General features: G+C 31.2%; 1 protein-coding gene across 1 annotated transcript; it reads right to left on the reverse strand.

The window, feature by feature from the left end:
• Positions 1-1,901: 1,901 nt before the first annotated feature.
• LOC148621501 (APGW-amide-related neuropeptide-like) lies at positions 1,902-15,970 on the reverse strand. The gene is made up of 3 exons (XM_088575961.1): positions 15,352-15,970; positions 6,814-6,875; positions 1,902-2,170 (listed from the first exon to the last, which is right to left on the reverse strand). Exons 1-2 carry the CDS (start codon positions 15,895-15,897, stop codon positions 6,828-6,830), a joined length of 594 nt encoding a protein of 197 aa, XP_088432087.1. The 5' UTR covers positions 15,898-15,970; the 3' UTR covers positions 1,902-2,170; positions 6,814-6,827.
• Positions 15,971-17,776: the final 1,806 nt, after the last annotated feature.

Below are 17,776 nucleotides of genomic sequence, written 5' to 3' on the forward strand. Positions count from 1 at the left end.
TACCTCAACGCAAAACAAAAGAAAGAACAATGACTATAAAATAAAGTATGCTTTCTTAAAAAAAAGTTTGTCCTTTGTACAAATCTGAACTTTGCAGAGAGAAATTAATAAAGCAATTGACCTAATGTATTATCAGGTACCAACAGTTTCGCCAAGCGTTTAAGTACCTGTCTTAATTCATTTCGACTTTGCTCTATTTTTCATGATTGTTTGGCGGAATATTTTTTATTTTGTTTTTTGCTTCATGTATTTGTACGTCTTCTTTTTGAACATTAATAACACAAGCGCTTAAATGGTGCAATCACAAAAAAAAACTTTTCTTAACATACGTACAAAGTTCAAAGTTCAGGGTTTTAAAGATCAACTAAAACAAATCTAGCTCCAGGTAGACCAGGAAAGGTATTAACATATTTATTGCATCATTTGCATGGTCTAAATATAGTGTATTACTGATTTTATTGTATCAAAATGTAAGATTACGTGTTTGTGTATTATGTGTCTTTTACTGTACCAGGTCAGGATCATTGTGTGGTTGATTCCAACATTCCAGTATTATCCTGATATTTTAAATTTTTATACAGACTCCTTTTGACTATTCATTTCGACTACTGCCAAGATTTTATCAGTTCGGAAATTTTTGTTATTACTCTTAATTTACACTGTAGAAGCATATGTTTGCCATTTTGATGTAGACAGTTACTAACGATGTATGTTTTAACCAATACCACTAACTTCTTTTTGAATACAAAAAATACCTGTTTTATATATTGCAAGTTTCGATATGCTGAAAGAGTATTCAAGGGAACCAAGGTTATAGCGGTAATCAAAAGAATGTAACCCAGGGACAAAGACCAGACATGGAAAAAGGACATTAAGTAACTAAAATCATACATACAAAGTAACAAAAGCAAATGAGCAACTCGGACTCCACTAAAAACTGGGAGCATGGACCAGGTGCACCGGCAGGGTAAGAGTCCTCTGCTTCCCTAGAAACAATGCTATACTGAATACAAAGTTCCATGTCCATGATGAAAATCGTCAATTACCGACATGATAAGCTAAATCTAGGCAACAGTCACAAAGAATAGTCAACAGAAGAACATTACATAAAAAGGATATAACAAAATAACCAAACTCATTATTACAAATCGAGAAGTGAGGTGTTAAATGGTACATACTGTACATGTATAACAAATGGTAATATCAAGGCATAAGCTTTAAAGTTAGAAACAACCGCAATGGACCTGATTTGAATTAGGAATGCCACGAAATGAAGATGAACAATGAATTTGAGTTTGGAACAAGTAAGATTATTGACCAATGGCTAGTTTTACTAATACAGGAGAAATAAGACAACTGTAAACTTTACATCCCCTTATAAGTAGACTCTTTAGTCAACACGAAAAAGAGAATAGTTTGAGAAAATGTTATACTAATCAACGAACAGGAAAAATCTTTGCAGACTCTTGATCAGATTCTATTTTTTTCAAATCAGGGCATGAACAAACATTGTTCGACAATGTAATTGTATTTCACACGCTTAGTTGATACATGGTATTCACTGGATTTCAACGTGTACAATCTTAAATGAGTTTATAGTGTATGTTTTCATATTGTAATTACCAACAATTATACATATTTTTTTATGGTTAGTTTATTTTAATCAGAACAATGATTTTACTATTTTCTATATATACAAATGTGATGCATTATTTCATGATATTTCCATAAGTAGAAGTGATTGGAAAGTTGGCGTTAAGAAATGAAAGGCTACTGTGTTTGCGATATATAGCGCATCCATTTTCTTCTTTTCAGTAACTATTTTACAGTGTAGTAATGTAGGAGTTTATATACGGAACCTAAATCCGTAATATTTGCAAATGCTTGAAATATTCACACAATGCCGTTTTTCTAAACTTTTATTGAATATATATTTATTTATATATATGTAATCTATTCTCTTCAACAATAAACTGTTTTTACAAGAAGACTTTTGATGTATTGTGATTCCTACAAAAACCCAAGTACATTTTCATCTTCTTGACTAATCTCAAAGTCTAGCTGTAGTATCTGTTACCAAAAATTTGTCTTGAAATAAGTTCTGTAGGGATCACTAATCTCAAATGAAATATATTATTTCCAGTTCTTAGAAGTATATCTATGAATGTTACTGAAAAAAAAAAATAATAAAAAGCATGAATTAAACAGTAGTTTTTTTTAAAAACCAATGAAGTTGTAAAAATACAATTTCAAATTCAAAATATTGATGTTGATATCATCTCATTTCTGACATTCTAAACCTGTTACAGCCCTACATAACTGTACAAAAAAATACAAATAACATGTTTGGTTATTTAGATACCTACACCTTTACCCACACTTTCCTGTTTATCTTTAACATTTCTTATTTAATACCATACGCCGTTAGCTACTTCATATCCTTTGTCTCAGTCTGTTTCAAGAATTGAGGATTATTAGTTATTTGATTGTAGATGAAATCAAATCATTTGGATATATTAATACGATAAACGATAGACAAATTTGTTTACTAAAAACTTGAGTTATTCATTTGTATTTGATACCTCATTGTTAAAACATCCGTTTGACACGTTGATAAAGTGATGAATAAAGCGCTCATGTTCTACTAAAACCATACACACGTCTTTTCATGAATTATTTTATGTAAAGAAATGATCTCAAATAATGTGAACTATTAGGGTCTGATATCAGAAAACTGTCACTTAATGTGTTAAGGATATAAGGCCTTTACTTAAAATCCTGCAACTTATATAAATGGCAAACCCATTTAGCAAATTATTGTAACAATAGATTCTGTTAAGTCGGAAAATTGATCGGCATGAAAATCTCATTTTAACAATTTCCCTAGACTAAGGGTTCTTACATCTAAGTTTCTTCTACTTCCGAAAAGGCTTATCCTTGTTTCTCATTTATTTCAAGCTGAGATTATATTTGCAAATTTTAGCCGAGTCGGTATGAAATTCCTATCACGTTCGAGTAAACATTCACTTAAATCAATCTTACTTCTGTCCTGTTACTTAAAAGTTCAACAATAGATACTACACTATACGTTTCTTTTTATTCCACTTCATGATGATGTATTGGTTCCGTTTTGTTATGTTTGTAATTAGAAAAAGTGAAGTGTACTTTGCCGTCATCTACACACGAATCGTCCATTTGTCATTCATTTTGAAGTCATACTTCATTGTCTTAGCTTTCATAACTGATTTGATGTTACATATTATTTCGAGATAATGACACATTTTATGGTGTATTTTATAGAGGTTTTTCGTCTGTAACATTTTGATTTGTCTGGGTGTTACTGCTTATGTCCGATCATGGCTTGCTAAATGTATGTTATACAGTAATTATGTTTTTAAATTTTCTTGGTGGGAACATTTCATTTGTCTACGAGTAATTCTGCCCAAAATGTGTTACGTTAGTTCTGAATAGTCTGGACGTTGTTATCTCCAAGGTATTTATTTTATTTACGTAAAAATAACGATTATTACAAGAAATAGCAAAATTAAACATTAGCAATCAGCTCATATCAATCAACATGTTAACGAGAAATGGCCTCAATCTCTCCACGAAGAATATCCTTACCTTCCAAATTCACTGGAACTAAGAAATAAAGGGCCATAAAATGTTAAGTCTCTACGAAAATCGTGATATATAGAAATGGGACTGATTACTTCAATAAAATATCCTATATCCATGTAGTACTGTAATCAAACTGTTTATTATTCTACAGTTAAACCCAATTGCAAACAAACAGATAAAATCCTGGATAAACCAAAGAAAAGTGTTAAAATAAGACTTTCTTGAAGTACTTTCATATCAGTTTTAAGTGTAAGTATTTGTAAGAATCAGGAAAAATGGGAAAAAAACATAAACATTCACGTCAAAACCCCGATCTGATGATATAATTTCACTCAAGGTTGCTTTCCTTATTTGAAAAGACCATTATTTGATATCTGCATCACTGGCTTTGAGATATTGTTTAATAGAATGTTAAAATTGAGGTTTTTGACAGAGTTATTTGCCCTTTAAATGTTCATTTACAATGAAATTAGATCTCAATGCACCAGCATGGTATGGGAAATCTTGTTTTTCCTCCTTGATTCTGATCGTGCAAATAGTCAAATTATACTATCTAAATGATGGGTTTAGTTGCTCATTTGCTTTTGTCACTTTGTATGTATGATTTTAGTTACTTTATGTTCTTTGTTGTGCATGTCGTTTTTCCATGCCTGGTCTTTGTCCCTGGATTACATTCGTTTGATTACCGCTATAACTTTGGTTTCCTTGATTACTCTTTCATGCCTGGTCTTTGTCCCTGGTTTACATTCTTTTTGATTACCACTATAACCTTGGTTTCCTTGATTATCTTCCATGTCTGGTCTTTGTCCCTGGATTACATTCTTTTGATTACCGCTATAACCTTGGATCCCTTCATTACTCCTTGATTACCGCTATAACCTTGGGTCTTTTGATTACTCTTTGATTACCGCTATACCTTTGGTTCCCTTTATTACTCTTTGATTACCGCTATAAACTTGGTTCCCTTGGTTACTCTTTCATACCTGGTCTTTGTCCCCGGTTTACATTCGTTTGATTACGCTATAACCTTGTTTCCCTTTATTAATCTTTGACTACCGCTATAACCTTGTTTCCCTTGAATACTCTTTCATACTATGTTTTACCCACTGCCTGATTCTTACAAAGATTGACATGCAATGTATTTCAAACTCTGGTAAAAACGTCTGTCTTAACCAAAAACATTCTACATTCCAAAAGAGATTCAGTATAGAAAAAAATCAACTTTACATAAAAAAACCTCATTAGCTTCACGTGAAATCAGAAAGTGTTTCTCAAGAAATTGATAAAATAGTCATACATTATTTAGTTATAGTACAACGTGTTTTAATTTCTTTGAAGAATACCAACAAAAATAATAAGTTTGTCTTTTAAAGCAATTATTTATGCATTAAAAACGGTTGTGATATTTCCCTTCTGCCATTTAGTTTGGTCTTATATAATTTATTGACAATTACTTTACTATAATGTGTTAATAATTTTACCTACAACATTTAAAATATCGTAGGTAATGCAATTATTCCGTTTAATGTCTTTGATCATATCAGAGAGCATCAAGTGCAGTTCTTTATAAAAGAAAGAAACTTCTGCCATCCAGTGTGAATTGGAGATGACATTCTTTAGGAACAGATTGTTTTCTTTCTTTTTCCTTTTAGATTCCTATCTAAATAACATGACCTTGAACTCGGCGGGTGTTTCTAGAAAAGCAGAGGACGCTTACCTTACCGGTGCACCTGGTCCATGCTCCCAGTTTTTAGTGGAGTCCGAGTTGCTCATTTGCTTTTGTTACTTTGTATGTATGATTTTGGTTGCTTTATGTTCTTTGTTGTGTATATCTGTTTTCCATGTCCGGTCTTTGTCCCTGGATTGCATTCTTTTGATTACCGCTATAAACTTGGTTCCCTTGATTACTCTTGAAATTGAAAATGCGGAATTCATTCGAACTTTTCCTAACAAAGACTAAAAATTATTGAAATGTGAAAGTGGGAAAAGGATTCACCATTCCAGGTGAACCTCACCTTAAGCATCGCCATAAAGCAGATAAATCAGCATCTTTATTTTCTTAATTTTACTTTTTTTCTCACTTGTTTTTTTATAACTCGTATTAGTTATTGTATTTTCATGTTGTTAACCGAAATAATACTGGTTATATTCTTGATCAAATTTTCTAACCGTTAAGCGAATGATTCATTCGTTAAAAAAAATAAAAAAATAAACATTGTTGTGTTTTCTTCCGTGTTTTCATCCCGATGGGATTGTTGTGTGTTTGATATATACACCATACCTATTCTCGTTTTATTTTGTCTTGGTTTTTCGATGGAAATTGTGATCAAATATTACTCTCAATCACATACAACAGGCATGTTCCATGACAATCCTTTACAAAACTTGTGCCATGCAGAGTTAAGAGTAAAACAGAGGTTCCAGCCGTTCTAATGTAAATTAAAGCGACATTTTCTACTATCGATGTTGTGCTGTAAATATGTCAACGATTTAAGTACACAGCAATTAACACTATCGTTAATCTCCTTTGTTTGTAATTTGTAATTATATCGTTGTATTACAGTGTCACATTAAATACCACGATATGAAACGACATGTGTACAATGATCGCATGCCTTACACTTACGATCCAATAAGTATTACCATACACCTGGTAAAGATAACGGATTATCAATTAACACAACCAACAAGTCTTATAAATCTCTTAAATATCTCACTTTTGTTTTTCTTATTTATTCTCATGCAAAGTAACCTAGAAATGTATGATCATATGTGAAGGATTCCTTTCTGTTTGTGTAATAACTCTGTATATGTAAGGATGAAATTAAATTATATTTAATTATTATTTCAATCGAGTTTACCATGGCAGGTCCCATCTTGTCTGACTGTTCGCTTAACCATTTGATTAACCTATTTATTTTTAATTGTCAAATCAGTATACTGCTTGGGGAATGAAAAAAAAAACATTTACAGTTCCAATAAAGCCATGCTTATTACTTTTTTCCTACGTATGAAATATAAATGATCTCATAGTTTCAATGCACAAAATTACTTATTTATCCTACTTTTAGTTGCTGTGGTTTTCATTTTTTTCTCTTAATTTGTGTTAATGAAGCCACTTTTAATCGACTTACTTGAATCAAATCATAGCCAATAGTCGATGAAATATTTTTGTACATTAATTAAGCTTACCATATCTTATTTTTTCATGAAATCGAAGTTTCTCGTTCACATGCAAACTGTTTTGCCTCGACCTGCAAGAACAAATGTGTTAATATTAAATCATTTTAATAAAGTCTGACTGTGACATTTGTATACCGAATGGTCATAATTAAAAAAAATGTGGGTTTGATTGAACGTTTCGAGGACGGACAGACATGTAGTGGTCATGTAGTGATTTTACTTTCAACAATAACAAAAATAAAAAAAAAATATGTGAAAAAATTAGCAGCTCAATAAAAACATATTTAAAAAAAACATACCGATACATCTTGTAAGGTAATTTTCACATAAAACTTAAACAAAACACAAAACAAAACATATATTGTGAAATGATAAAATAAAATTGTCAACTGTCAACCACAAAAAAGTTCCCGAAATTACGTCGAAATAACAAAAAAAATGTGTCTTTACTAAATAAAATATCTGGAACTCTAAATATAAACAAGCTTCCTGTTTGTCAAGTCGTTGGACTCTATTATATAATGTTAAATGATGTATTATGGAGGTAGATCTAGGGCAAGGGGCATAACTTTTAAAATCAGTGATATGTATGTATCATATTCATTTTCAACAAGGCCTATCAAGCGTTTATTTGAAACAAAATTAAGTCATTCCAAGTTACCTTGAAGCTTACATGAGATTGACCTAAAATGATGAATACAAAAGTTCCAATGATTTGTAAGAGTTGTGTTCCTTACCATAGGTCTACCTCCTTGAAACATATATACTCTTTATATACGGTCATGGTCAAGCCTATTATATTAATTTTCTATTTTACTATTGCTAAGAGAAAAATGCAACATTTAACATATACAGAGATCTAATACCTTTTAAAACTCTATCACTTACAAAATATGACATTTAATTCAAATGTTGTGCAAACTTTGCATTTTTTACCTGTCAGAGGGCCCACCCAAACCCAGGAGAAAAATGACGCTAGGTTGTCAAAGCCATCATATATGTAAATTTAATAAGACAAGTATTGATAGCTTTGATGGCTTGTTATCGGTCTTTGTAATTCGTATTCTGTTTCTCTCTGTATTTAATACGAACATATTGACACTAAATTGACTGACAAATCAGTTGAATGACAATTAATAAACCATGCTCTGTAACAATGAATGATTACTGCGAAACAATTACGGAACTTTATTGTGAAGTCTCACTGCTATCCCAATTAATGCACCACGTTTTCTTTTCAAATTAAGTGTATTGAATTACTAATAGTAGGTCATCATTCTAAATTTGTGAGCGTGAAATCCGCATATATGAACGTGTGACATTTATATCAATCAGGATGGGCAACCAAGTTTAAATCGTTCATATTTAATGCAAGTTTAGTTTTCGATTTTTCTACACAATACTCATTATGTCATTGTTTTCTAGACACTTAGCTCCGGTCGTTGGTGAAAAACAGACAATCAAGGACCAAAGGATAAATGCTGGACTTTCCAATCAAAGTAAGTCCTTAATGGAGTAAATGGATAAGAACAATAAAAAAGTAATACAATACATTTAAAGGTAGTTATTAAGTTCGAAATGGTGAATAATGGTGAGTAAATGGATTATCAAACTTATAATCATATATTGGGAATGGGAATAAATAGAAAATGAAATTATCAACTACGTTTCTGAATTCAGTCTTATTGACCCTGAATTTGAAATTAAAGTATAATTAATCATACCACACAATATAACATTCTCTTATATTGGAGATGCTAGTAGTAATTAGTTTTGATGATAAATAATTCCTTAATTCTGTTTCAATTAATATCTCATTTCCCAATACAAATAAACATTAATATTTCATATGTTATAGTGCAATATCAAATATATTTTATTTCCTCATAGTACCCTTCCTTTCCACTACATTCAAACTTTGCTCTCCGGACCAATTACGCAGCTACGGTTAGGTTTTCATATATATATATACAATAGATACGAATCTAGATATATATTTCCTACAATGTTGTTATTTCTACACGTACTAATGAATAAAAAATGTCAATGAGTCGCGTTGGGTGACAAAAGTTTTGCACTAGTCTGAACGAGTAAAGTAATTAAATCAATAAATAATTCTATGACTAAGTGTCATAAATGTTACTTATTCAACATTGTTTTATTGCATGTAAATTGATGACATAATTTTGGTCGAATATTCACATGGACATGTAATAATAATAGCTCATTAACAGTGGTCCTTTTCACAAAAAATCGTAAGAGTAAAATTAGTCGCAAGTTATGACTTCATAGTAAATAAAAGTATTGTGACGTCATAACTTAGAACTAATTTTACTCTTACGAATTTTTGTGAAAAGGGCCACAGACTACTTGGATAAAGTCTGAAAGAAAAGATAAAAGGATAAAGAAAATACGAATTGTTTCCTAAACGGTGGGTCAGTAAATTGCTCGTTATCAGATGAATGGTTAATGTAAACTCTGCTGTTTGTTTGTCTTTACGGCACTGTGGCGATAGAAAAAAACTATTACTGGTTTACATTTTAAAATTACTTGTTGTTTAAGCAAACAAATCGCTAAATGAGATATTATGCAATTGTTATATCATTTTAACAATTAAATATTAAAATCGAACCGTCAAAATAAGATAATAGTAATTACAATTTTCAATTTAGAAATCTCATTTTATCATTTATTCAATTTTTTTCTTAATTTAAATAAAATGGTATCAACATCGAATAAGTGAAGCATATATTTCACATAATTAAGACAATTCTGAACATCTTTCCATTGACTTTGGATATTCGTTATTCATCTCAAGTTTCTGAGGAAAACGGATTAGATAAATCTAGAGTGTTTCATACAGATTCAGATGGAAATTTTATTGTAGATATCGGAAACTATAATTGGCAGCTAATTAGAAAGCCAGTGTTCAAAACATGTATCGTAATAGGGCTCAGATCTGTGTTCAAGTAGATGTAGAACATGACCAGAAATCTGAATGAACCAAGCAAATAGAATTCAGACGGCACAATATACTTAAATAATGTACATTTTCTCTTCTTTTGCGTTCTTTTCACTTATCATTAGTAAATTCATATGCTAAAATCTTATTAAAGCCGTTTTCGTTCAATAAAACTCATACAGATTAGGGGAGAAAATATTCCAGTCCCTTTCTTCTAATAAAATTACTATCGAATTTTCAGCATATTATGAAACGACCGAGAAATCAGATGTTTATAGCGAAAAATATAGTCAATTTAAGGGAACGCTGTTGAACTTCTTTTAATTAAATGACCATTACCCAATGAACTGCCTTAGGTATTTAAATGGTAAATAAACAAAAGAAATAAACTTTCTATAAGAAATTCAAATTCATTTATAGTTTCAAACTCTTAAGGCGTTGTCTAATTAACTACCTCTGACATTATATCAGGTTATGGTCATGCAATCAAAGGCACAACAACTTCATACCCTGAAGTAAAATATTTTACGCGCTTAAAAAAATAAACTTCACTACACAATTTAATCCGAAAATATAGATTATTCTGGTATACAATAAAGTAAATACGCTGAAAGTAAAAATGCATAATATCATAAATGTTAAGATTTGCCCCACCGTTGCCCTATCCAACACAACAAAAATATGCGATAGTGATTTGTCACCAGCAAGTTAATTGTGACTGTCAAACAAGATATGACACAAAGGGTGAGCCTGACTTTATAACATATAATTTTGTCTGTGATTGTTTTTGCACTGTCACAGGTGTCTTGTCTTTTGTATGTAATGAATTAATATTACTTTATACCAAAGGAAGGATCTGATCAATTGATTTCGCCCAGGATATCGAAAAGTTTGAGACAATGATTAAAAGGAGATGAAATTTGATTATAGTAATTGATATTTGATTTCTGTTCACGAAACGTAGCTACATCTAAAACAGCGAGTGTTAATAAGCCATATTTTTTGTAACACGAAAAACAGCACAGGATAATTTGAGCGGCTTAGTTTTGAGTATCGTAAAACTATTAATTACAACAGTGGTAAGCATGGAAATGGCCATGGTCAAATATTTATCAAATCTGTTTTTTTATTCATAGAAATCACATAATTTTATTAAATAGTAAACACTATCAGTGCAAATAGAGAAGACGTGATTGTATTATTGTATTCAATACTTCTGTTTTCCTACAGACAAGACTGGTTGTATATACAGTCTTTGTAAATATCTGTGAGATCAGTAGTGTCAGCACTTAGAGAAGTGTAGGAAAGATGCATTCCTGTGAAGCCATATGTGAATGATATTGGCTTAAAATTTGTTATCATGGTGATTTTCGGTACGATAATAGGATAAAGTAAAACAGGATTAAGATGTAGTTCCGTTGAATACAGGATGTACCAGAATCAAATGGTTTCGTGCGAGTATATCGGTTTTACCCTCTTTGTCTACAAAACTAGTAGTTCCAAGCAACTAGTGCTCAGGTTGTGGTGCAATGATGCACATATGGATCGCGTATTTTCAATTTAAATCTTTCAAAAGTATTAGTAATTTTGGAGTTGATTATATTACAATGTATTTTCAGAAACTAGTAAAAATGCACGTGAGCAGCGTTTTGAATAAGAAAAGTTACTTGTATAAGATTTATGAATATTCGCGACTATCAGCAATCGATTCAAACGTTTTCCTTTGTAATTCACGAGCGCGACAAAAGCTTCCAACTTCAATCTTAATGCTCTTATCCCTCTAATCCAAAACTGGCCCATGATTCATATATAAAATCATAAATTTCTTTTCCGTGCTTTCCTAAGCTAGTGCTAAAATACCAGATATTCGTGATAAATCATGATAATCCAATTATCTTTTTCATCGTTGAAATTAAAACGCAAAGATAAGGCAAATTCATCAAATTAACAATGTCATTAAATCCTAGATTAAGTCAAGTTGCCCCCTTTAATAAACATTATGCATAGACAATTAATATAAATGATAATGACAAACTACCCGAACTTACGGGCAAACTCTAGGCAATATTTAAAATTAGTACTCAAAAGAAGGAAAGTGCATAAAACAAACGGCAATACCAAGGCATAAACCAAAAACTGCAATGGTCCAGACTTGGTACATGAATTTTTAATGGCGAATTGTGGGTTAAAGCAGATGTTTAAGCGATTCATACCTCCCGCTTTCACATGATTATGAAATCAAGGAATCGAAGGCAGGTTTATAATTGGCATCTTTGCAAATATACAAACACTATAACGACTAATCTATGAAACAGAGAATGCAGTTTAGAATGAACATATTTTAATATTTAGTTCAAAATCTAGTCAATGCTTGTAAGCAATGTTTAACAGTGTTCATCCAGTGCATTAGTTGTAATACATCTGAGTATGTTCTGGTGTATTGGACTTAATTTAATACAAATAAAAGGTTGTTTAATTATTTTGATTTCGTGTAACCGCGACGCCTTGTCCCACGTCATGTTACCAAATGTAGTTGAGCTCGAAAGTTCGTGCAGTATAAAACTGTACTTCCCATTTTTACCAAGCATTAATTTTACATTTTAACATTTCTTATTACTAATAACGCATTTTGTAACAGCCTTTACCATCTCTGTTGAAGGGCAGGAAGTACAGAGAAATAATCATTATAACCAGATCATTGAAATTTAAAATAAGTTATGTTATCCCATAATGACTAACGTGTGTATTTTGTGATATTTAAGGTTCAAAAACAACATGAATAAGGTTCACGTTAATCTTCTACATCAGACCAAAATCATGTTTTTATCCAAAGAAGACGTTTGTCTGAAGGATTCGATCATATCGACCTCCGCACGAAAATGTATTTATAGAATGTTCAGACATAAACATTTAACATTAAGCTATGTTACTGGCTTGATTTAATGGCATGGAAAATAAGTAGTGGCAATACCATGGTCTCGAAATTGTGATAGAAAGAATATTGTTTTATACAAAAAAATATAATACTATAATTTAATTTCGTAAAACAAATTTCGGAAGTCAATAATTTTGGACATCTGTGTGTACAGTAAGCTTAAATATCGTAAAAAAAGGAGTAATTCAAATAGTATGCATTTATTAAGATAGAAAAATAAGGACACTAGCTAAAAGAAGACTTTAGGCTTAATTTAAACCCCCTTTAACAACACGGCGCAGTTTAATATGTTTTAATAAAGATTTTGAAAATAATCCGAATGAAGCAAATAGATTTCATTACACAGACAGAAAAAGTAATAATTGTATTTTTTTAGGTGACAATAAGATATACATGCTACAATGTGTATGATTGAAAAGGAGAGTCAACGAATTTTACACTATATCATAACGACAAGGCGTCGTTGTTAGCATATTAATCCTGGACTGAATTGATTTTGCCAGCTATTGTCTATTTGGATAATTATTGAATACAGGAAATTAGCGCTAATAGTGTCACAATATTGAACATTAGAAATATCAGGCTAAATGAAAATTAAGTTGACGATTAAAGTCACTAACATCGATATAGATCGTTCCTGTTGGGAGGAAAAGCTCTAGTTGAAATTAGACAACAAAACAAAAGGAGATGTTACACATACAAATTATATTCTTCGACAATAAGTTTAAAGTGGTCGTCATATTGTTAGCAAATAGAAAATTGAAAGTAGCTTAGAATAATTGAAAATACTATTTCAAAGGTTTAGGTAGTATATAAACCGTTTCTTTTTTTATTATTAACTTTAAATATTGATTTAAAATGTTTTGGGAAATAATATGGTGGGAACCTCTCAAGAACACATACAAAGTGACGGTTTATGGACAAAAAGCGTTAATTGTTCAGACAACTAATGCAAATGGCATGTAGCACTTTGTACCAAGACTTACAAACCTTTCCCATTTGTGAATTATACATGTTTCACGTTGCAAATACCGTGATGGTCCGTCAAAGCATATCGAAATACTTATAGGCTATTAACTGTATTCTATAGCTTATGACAACGTTTGGACGTCTTCACAGAAAAGAATGGCCATAAAATATGTTATAGATGGCAACAGGAATAGCGTTGGTTTAGAGTACCAAAATTTATTCTAAATTTTTTTTTTCAAATTGAAGATTTTACATCTCTTGAACTTCCATTTATCAGCGTTTCGAAAGAAAGCAAACAATCCGATCTCACGAGAACTCGTTTGCTCTAATTTTTTTTTCTATTTCGACTTACTAAATAACAAGAAACCTCTAGATTCTTTATTTACTGTTATGCAAATAAAAACATGACGTCATGGTAGTGTACGGACATAAAAGATTTATTTTCTTCAAATCTGTCATCTTTTTCAGGGAAAAAGGCTTTTTATTTTTTTTTAAATTGTTATGAAAATATCAATTTCTTGAACCTGATACCTTAATTGTCAGTGTTGTTTTTATGTATTACCCAGACAAAAATATTTGTCTATATCCAAATCAGATGTGTATATAAATTTATAAAAAACATTCATGATATACAAGTACTTTTATTTGCTCGTTTTTTTGATTTTTGAATTACTTTTTAAAACATGTAACATGAAATCTGTATGCTGTCTATCATTGATACATACAGTATCTTCATGCTCGTATTATGGCTTTTTAAATGATTTTTCACACAGAGTAGAATTTAACAATAGATCAAATGCTTGTGTTATCATAATTGAGGACTTGAATTCTGTAAATATACGGGACTAAGACATGATTATGCAGATGTCTAAACTGAGACACCTCCTTGATACTCAAAATGGTAATTATTTATCAGGTCGATGGTTTCAAAAAAATCTTAATATTTCACGTTTGAGACCATATTGTACAGAACAAACGGCCTATAAAACATTGCTGACATACTTAATTCACAATAAAAAAAAGAGTTTTCAATGACTTCCTCGTAATTAAGCTATGTAAGTTTCATTATTGAAAGCAGATGTTATGGCAAAAGAATGAAATCATTATCTTTTTAATATTGCATTATTATAAACCTTCAACATATATAATCTGTCAGGACTATTTCAATATATTGGGAATATAGTTTAAGGTTATGTGGCTTTCTAATTATTAACAGTTCTATTAACCATTCTTGTAGCCTTCATGCATATAGTAATCTTGAACAACGGAGTAAAGACTCATTGAATCCAATGAACAAAGATCTTACGTGTCTTTCAATATACGTAAAATCAGAATAAAGGATTCCAGTCTAAAGTTCCAAAATTCATAAAGAAATATTTAAAAACTGAAGAAACTTGACACTTTAGAAAAATATTTTAGATTATACAATAAATCTCCTACAGATAAATCAATCGATTGCTTGATATAAAACTTAGTTTTCAAACCAAATTTAAAACTTTGATACTATTATAAAATTTAATTAACTAAATTGTTGAGTAAATACAATAAAAGGAACAATCATTCACACGCACCGACCAATGTGAATAATTAAGAAGAAAATAAATAAAACAAAATGATATTCAATAAATGTTAAATGAACGTCATGCAATGCAGAACGACAGAAAAGCGAAAAAATAATTACCTCTGCTAATAATTGTGAGAGTTGTCTGATTGCTTCTGAGTATTCCATGCACATCATACTAGATCGTTTTCCCCATCCTGGTGTTCGTTTACCCCATCCAGGTCTACGGGTTTCTACTCGGAATGAATCGGATCTTTTTCCCCATCCCGGTCGTCGTTTGACAAAAGATTTATATATATTAAGGTCATCTAAAAGAGGTGAAGAACTTCTTTTTCCCCATCCAGGTCGACGTTTATCGACGTCGTATAATGAATTGTCCCTTTTACCCCATCCCGGACGCCTTTTATCTACCTCTGTGTCATATAAACTGTCACTTCTTTTTCCCCAACCTGGACGTCTTTTATCCAAATTATTTAAAAGTTCATCATCGTAACTTCTTTTTCCCCAACCAGGACGCCGTTTATCAGGTGTTAAAAAGTCAGAATTAGAGTCTTCTAAAGTATCAATTTCTCTCTTCTTTCTTTCACTAGAATCATCGGAAGACGAAACAACAATAACTGTTCCTAACAAAGATAAAATTACAAGACAAACATTTAACAGTTCCATGATAGTTCCCCTTGTCCTTACTTCAAAGCAAACAAAAGTGACAGAAGTTTTAAGCTTGTGTGTATTTATTGTGAAGAATATCGCACGTCATTTAAATAACCATAATCTTCTCCATAGGCAAGAGCCAATAGTGGATCGACAGGAATTATCTATGCACTGTAGGCGGCTTATAAATCAATATGATAGCTACGGATTTAGACAATCTTGCCTTATATTTCAATTAATGTCCGATGATATCAAAAATGTCACCGGAAGTTGGTGAAACCTTAAAGTCTAATGGTTTAACATTTGTCTTCAAACAACGAGATGGTGAAATTATTTCTGCCATAACATCACCATCTCCTTAATTATTTCTTTCTAACTGCATAGTACGTTTGAGATAATAGTGGTAAAATTTATCAGCAAATTTGTGGAATGGTGCAATATGCCACTTTGACAAACTTTGACAGTATTTAGGAAACTTATTTTAGTGTCACTTTGTATTTTCTCTTAGAAATGTAATTATTTCTTGAAAATTTATATTTCCTAGTGACGTACTAGACAATGAGGAATAATTACTTGCAGCAATTATCGGAATTCAATCAATGTGCGTCGCCTATTTTCGATAATTGTAATTTTGTTTTCGTATAAATGAAACAATACTTCATTAATCTTTAAATTACCTGAGATTTTAAGATAAGGTGACCTCGCACAACTCACCTGGATATTGAGCAGCCATTAATTTGTTTTGAATATTGAAAGGATGATAACAATCAGTTACGGTTGTATCTGATGTAAACAGGTGTGGCGATAAAAATGAGTCAAGTAAAACCACTTTACTCAGTTATTATATCATATGTTGGCTACAACAGATAAGGAAGGGGCTGAATGGAATACTAGCTTCTACTCATTAGAAAATTGTACATAAATCTGCATTAGTATGCCTTACTGTAATACTGTTGGGCAGGCCAATGTTATTCAATGCTGTGAACAAATTCTAAATAAGTGTACTAGCCCTTTTTATTAGTATAGAAAGATTATTGTGTGTTGAAACAAAAATTTTGAAAAATTTTAATTTTTTATCAAATTCGACATTTTAAACCGAGTGATAGTACTTCAATAATTCCACTGAAGTTATTTCATTACTTTCCGTGTTTATTGTTAATCGTAGGTCTATTGGCGATAGTACAGTTCTAATGTTGTTGGTTTTTTTTTAGAACATACGACACTCCCAATTGTGTTCTCACTAAAGGTTAAGAATTCCCTTTATGAATCTTCAAGGCCCGGCTCAATGCCAAGATTGTCTGTCATTTGTGAATGAAGTTTGCAAATGAAATGCTTTCTGTCAGTCGTAGATGTACGCACGAAACACTTTTAATCAATTTTACGCGTAAGCATGAAATATTTTTTATCGGTTATAAGCGTATACATGAAACACTTTCAGTCAAGTGTAAGCATATGAATAAAACACTTCCTGTTATTTGTAAGCGTAAAAATGCAACACTTTTTGTCAGTTGTTTCCAAGCATACTATTGTGTTTGCCAACAGTCTAGAACGATCCCTCACTGTTAACATGCAGATGATTTGATAAAGAGAAAGAATAAAAGTTCAACTTGTTTCATTTGAAAGAGTAATCAAGGGAACCAAGGTTAAAGCGGTAATCAAAAGAATGTAATCGAGAGACAAAGACCAGACATGGAAAACAGACATACACAACAAAGAACATAAAGTAACTAAAATCATACATACAAAGTAACAAAAGTAAATGAGCAACTCGACTCCATTAAAAACTAGGAGCATGGACCAGGTGCACCGGTAGGGTAAGCGTCCTCTGCTTTTCTAGAAAAAGAGATAGAATAAAAGTTTAACTTGTTTCATTTGAAATCCATTTTACTTTTCT

The sequence above is a fragment of the Perna viridis genome, chromosome 3 (genome assembly GCF_037379345.1).
Source record: "Perna viridis isolate PV_CMFRI_1.1 ecotype Kerala chromosome 3, ASM3737934v1, whole genome shotgun sequence".
Taxonomy (NCBI): Eukaryota; Metazoa; Mollusca; class Bivalvia; order Mytilida; family Mytilidae; genus Perna; species Perna viridis.

Excerpts from the sequence above, each read along its gene's own strand:
- LOC148621501 (XM_088575961.1), bottom strand. The coding sequence starts at position 15,897 with ATGGAACTGTTAAATGTTTGTCTTGTAATTTTATCTTTGTTAGGAACA. Across the intron at positions 6,876-15,351 it reads TCTCACAATTATTAGCAGAG|GTCGAGGCAAAACAGTTTGC; the intron begins GTAATTATTTTT and ends TTGTTCTTGCAG.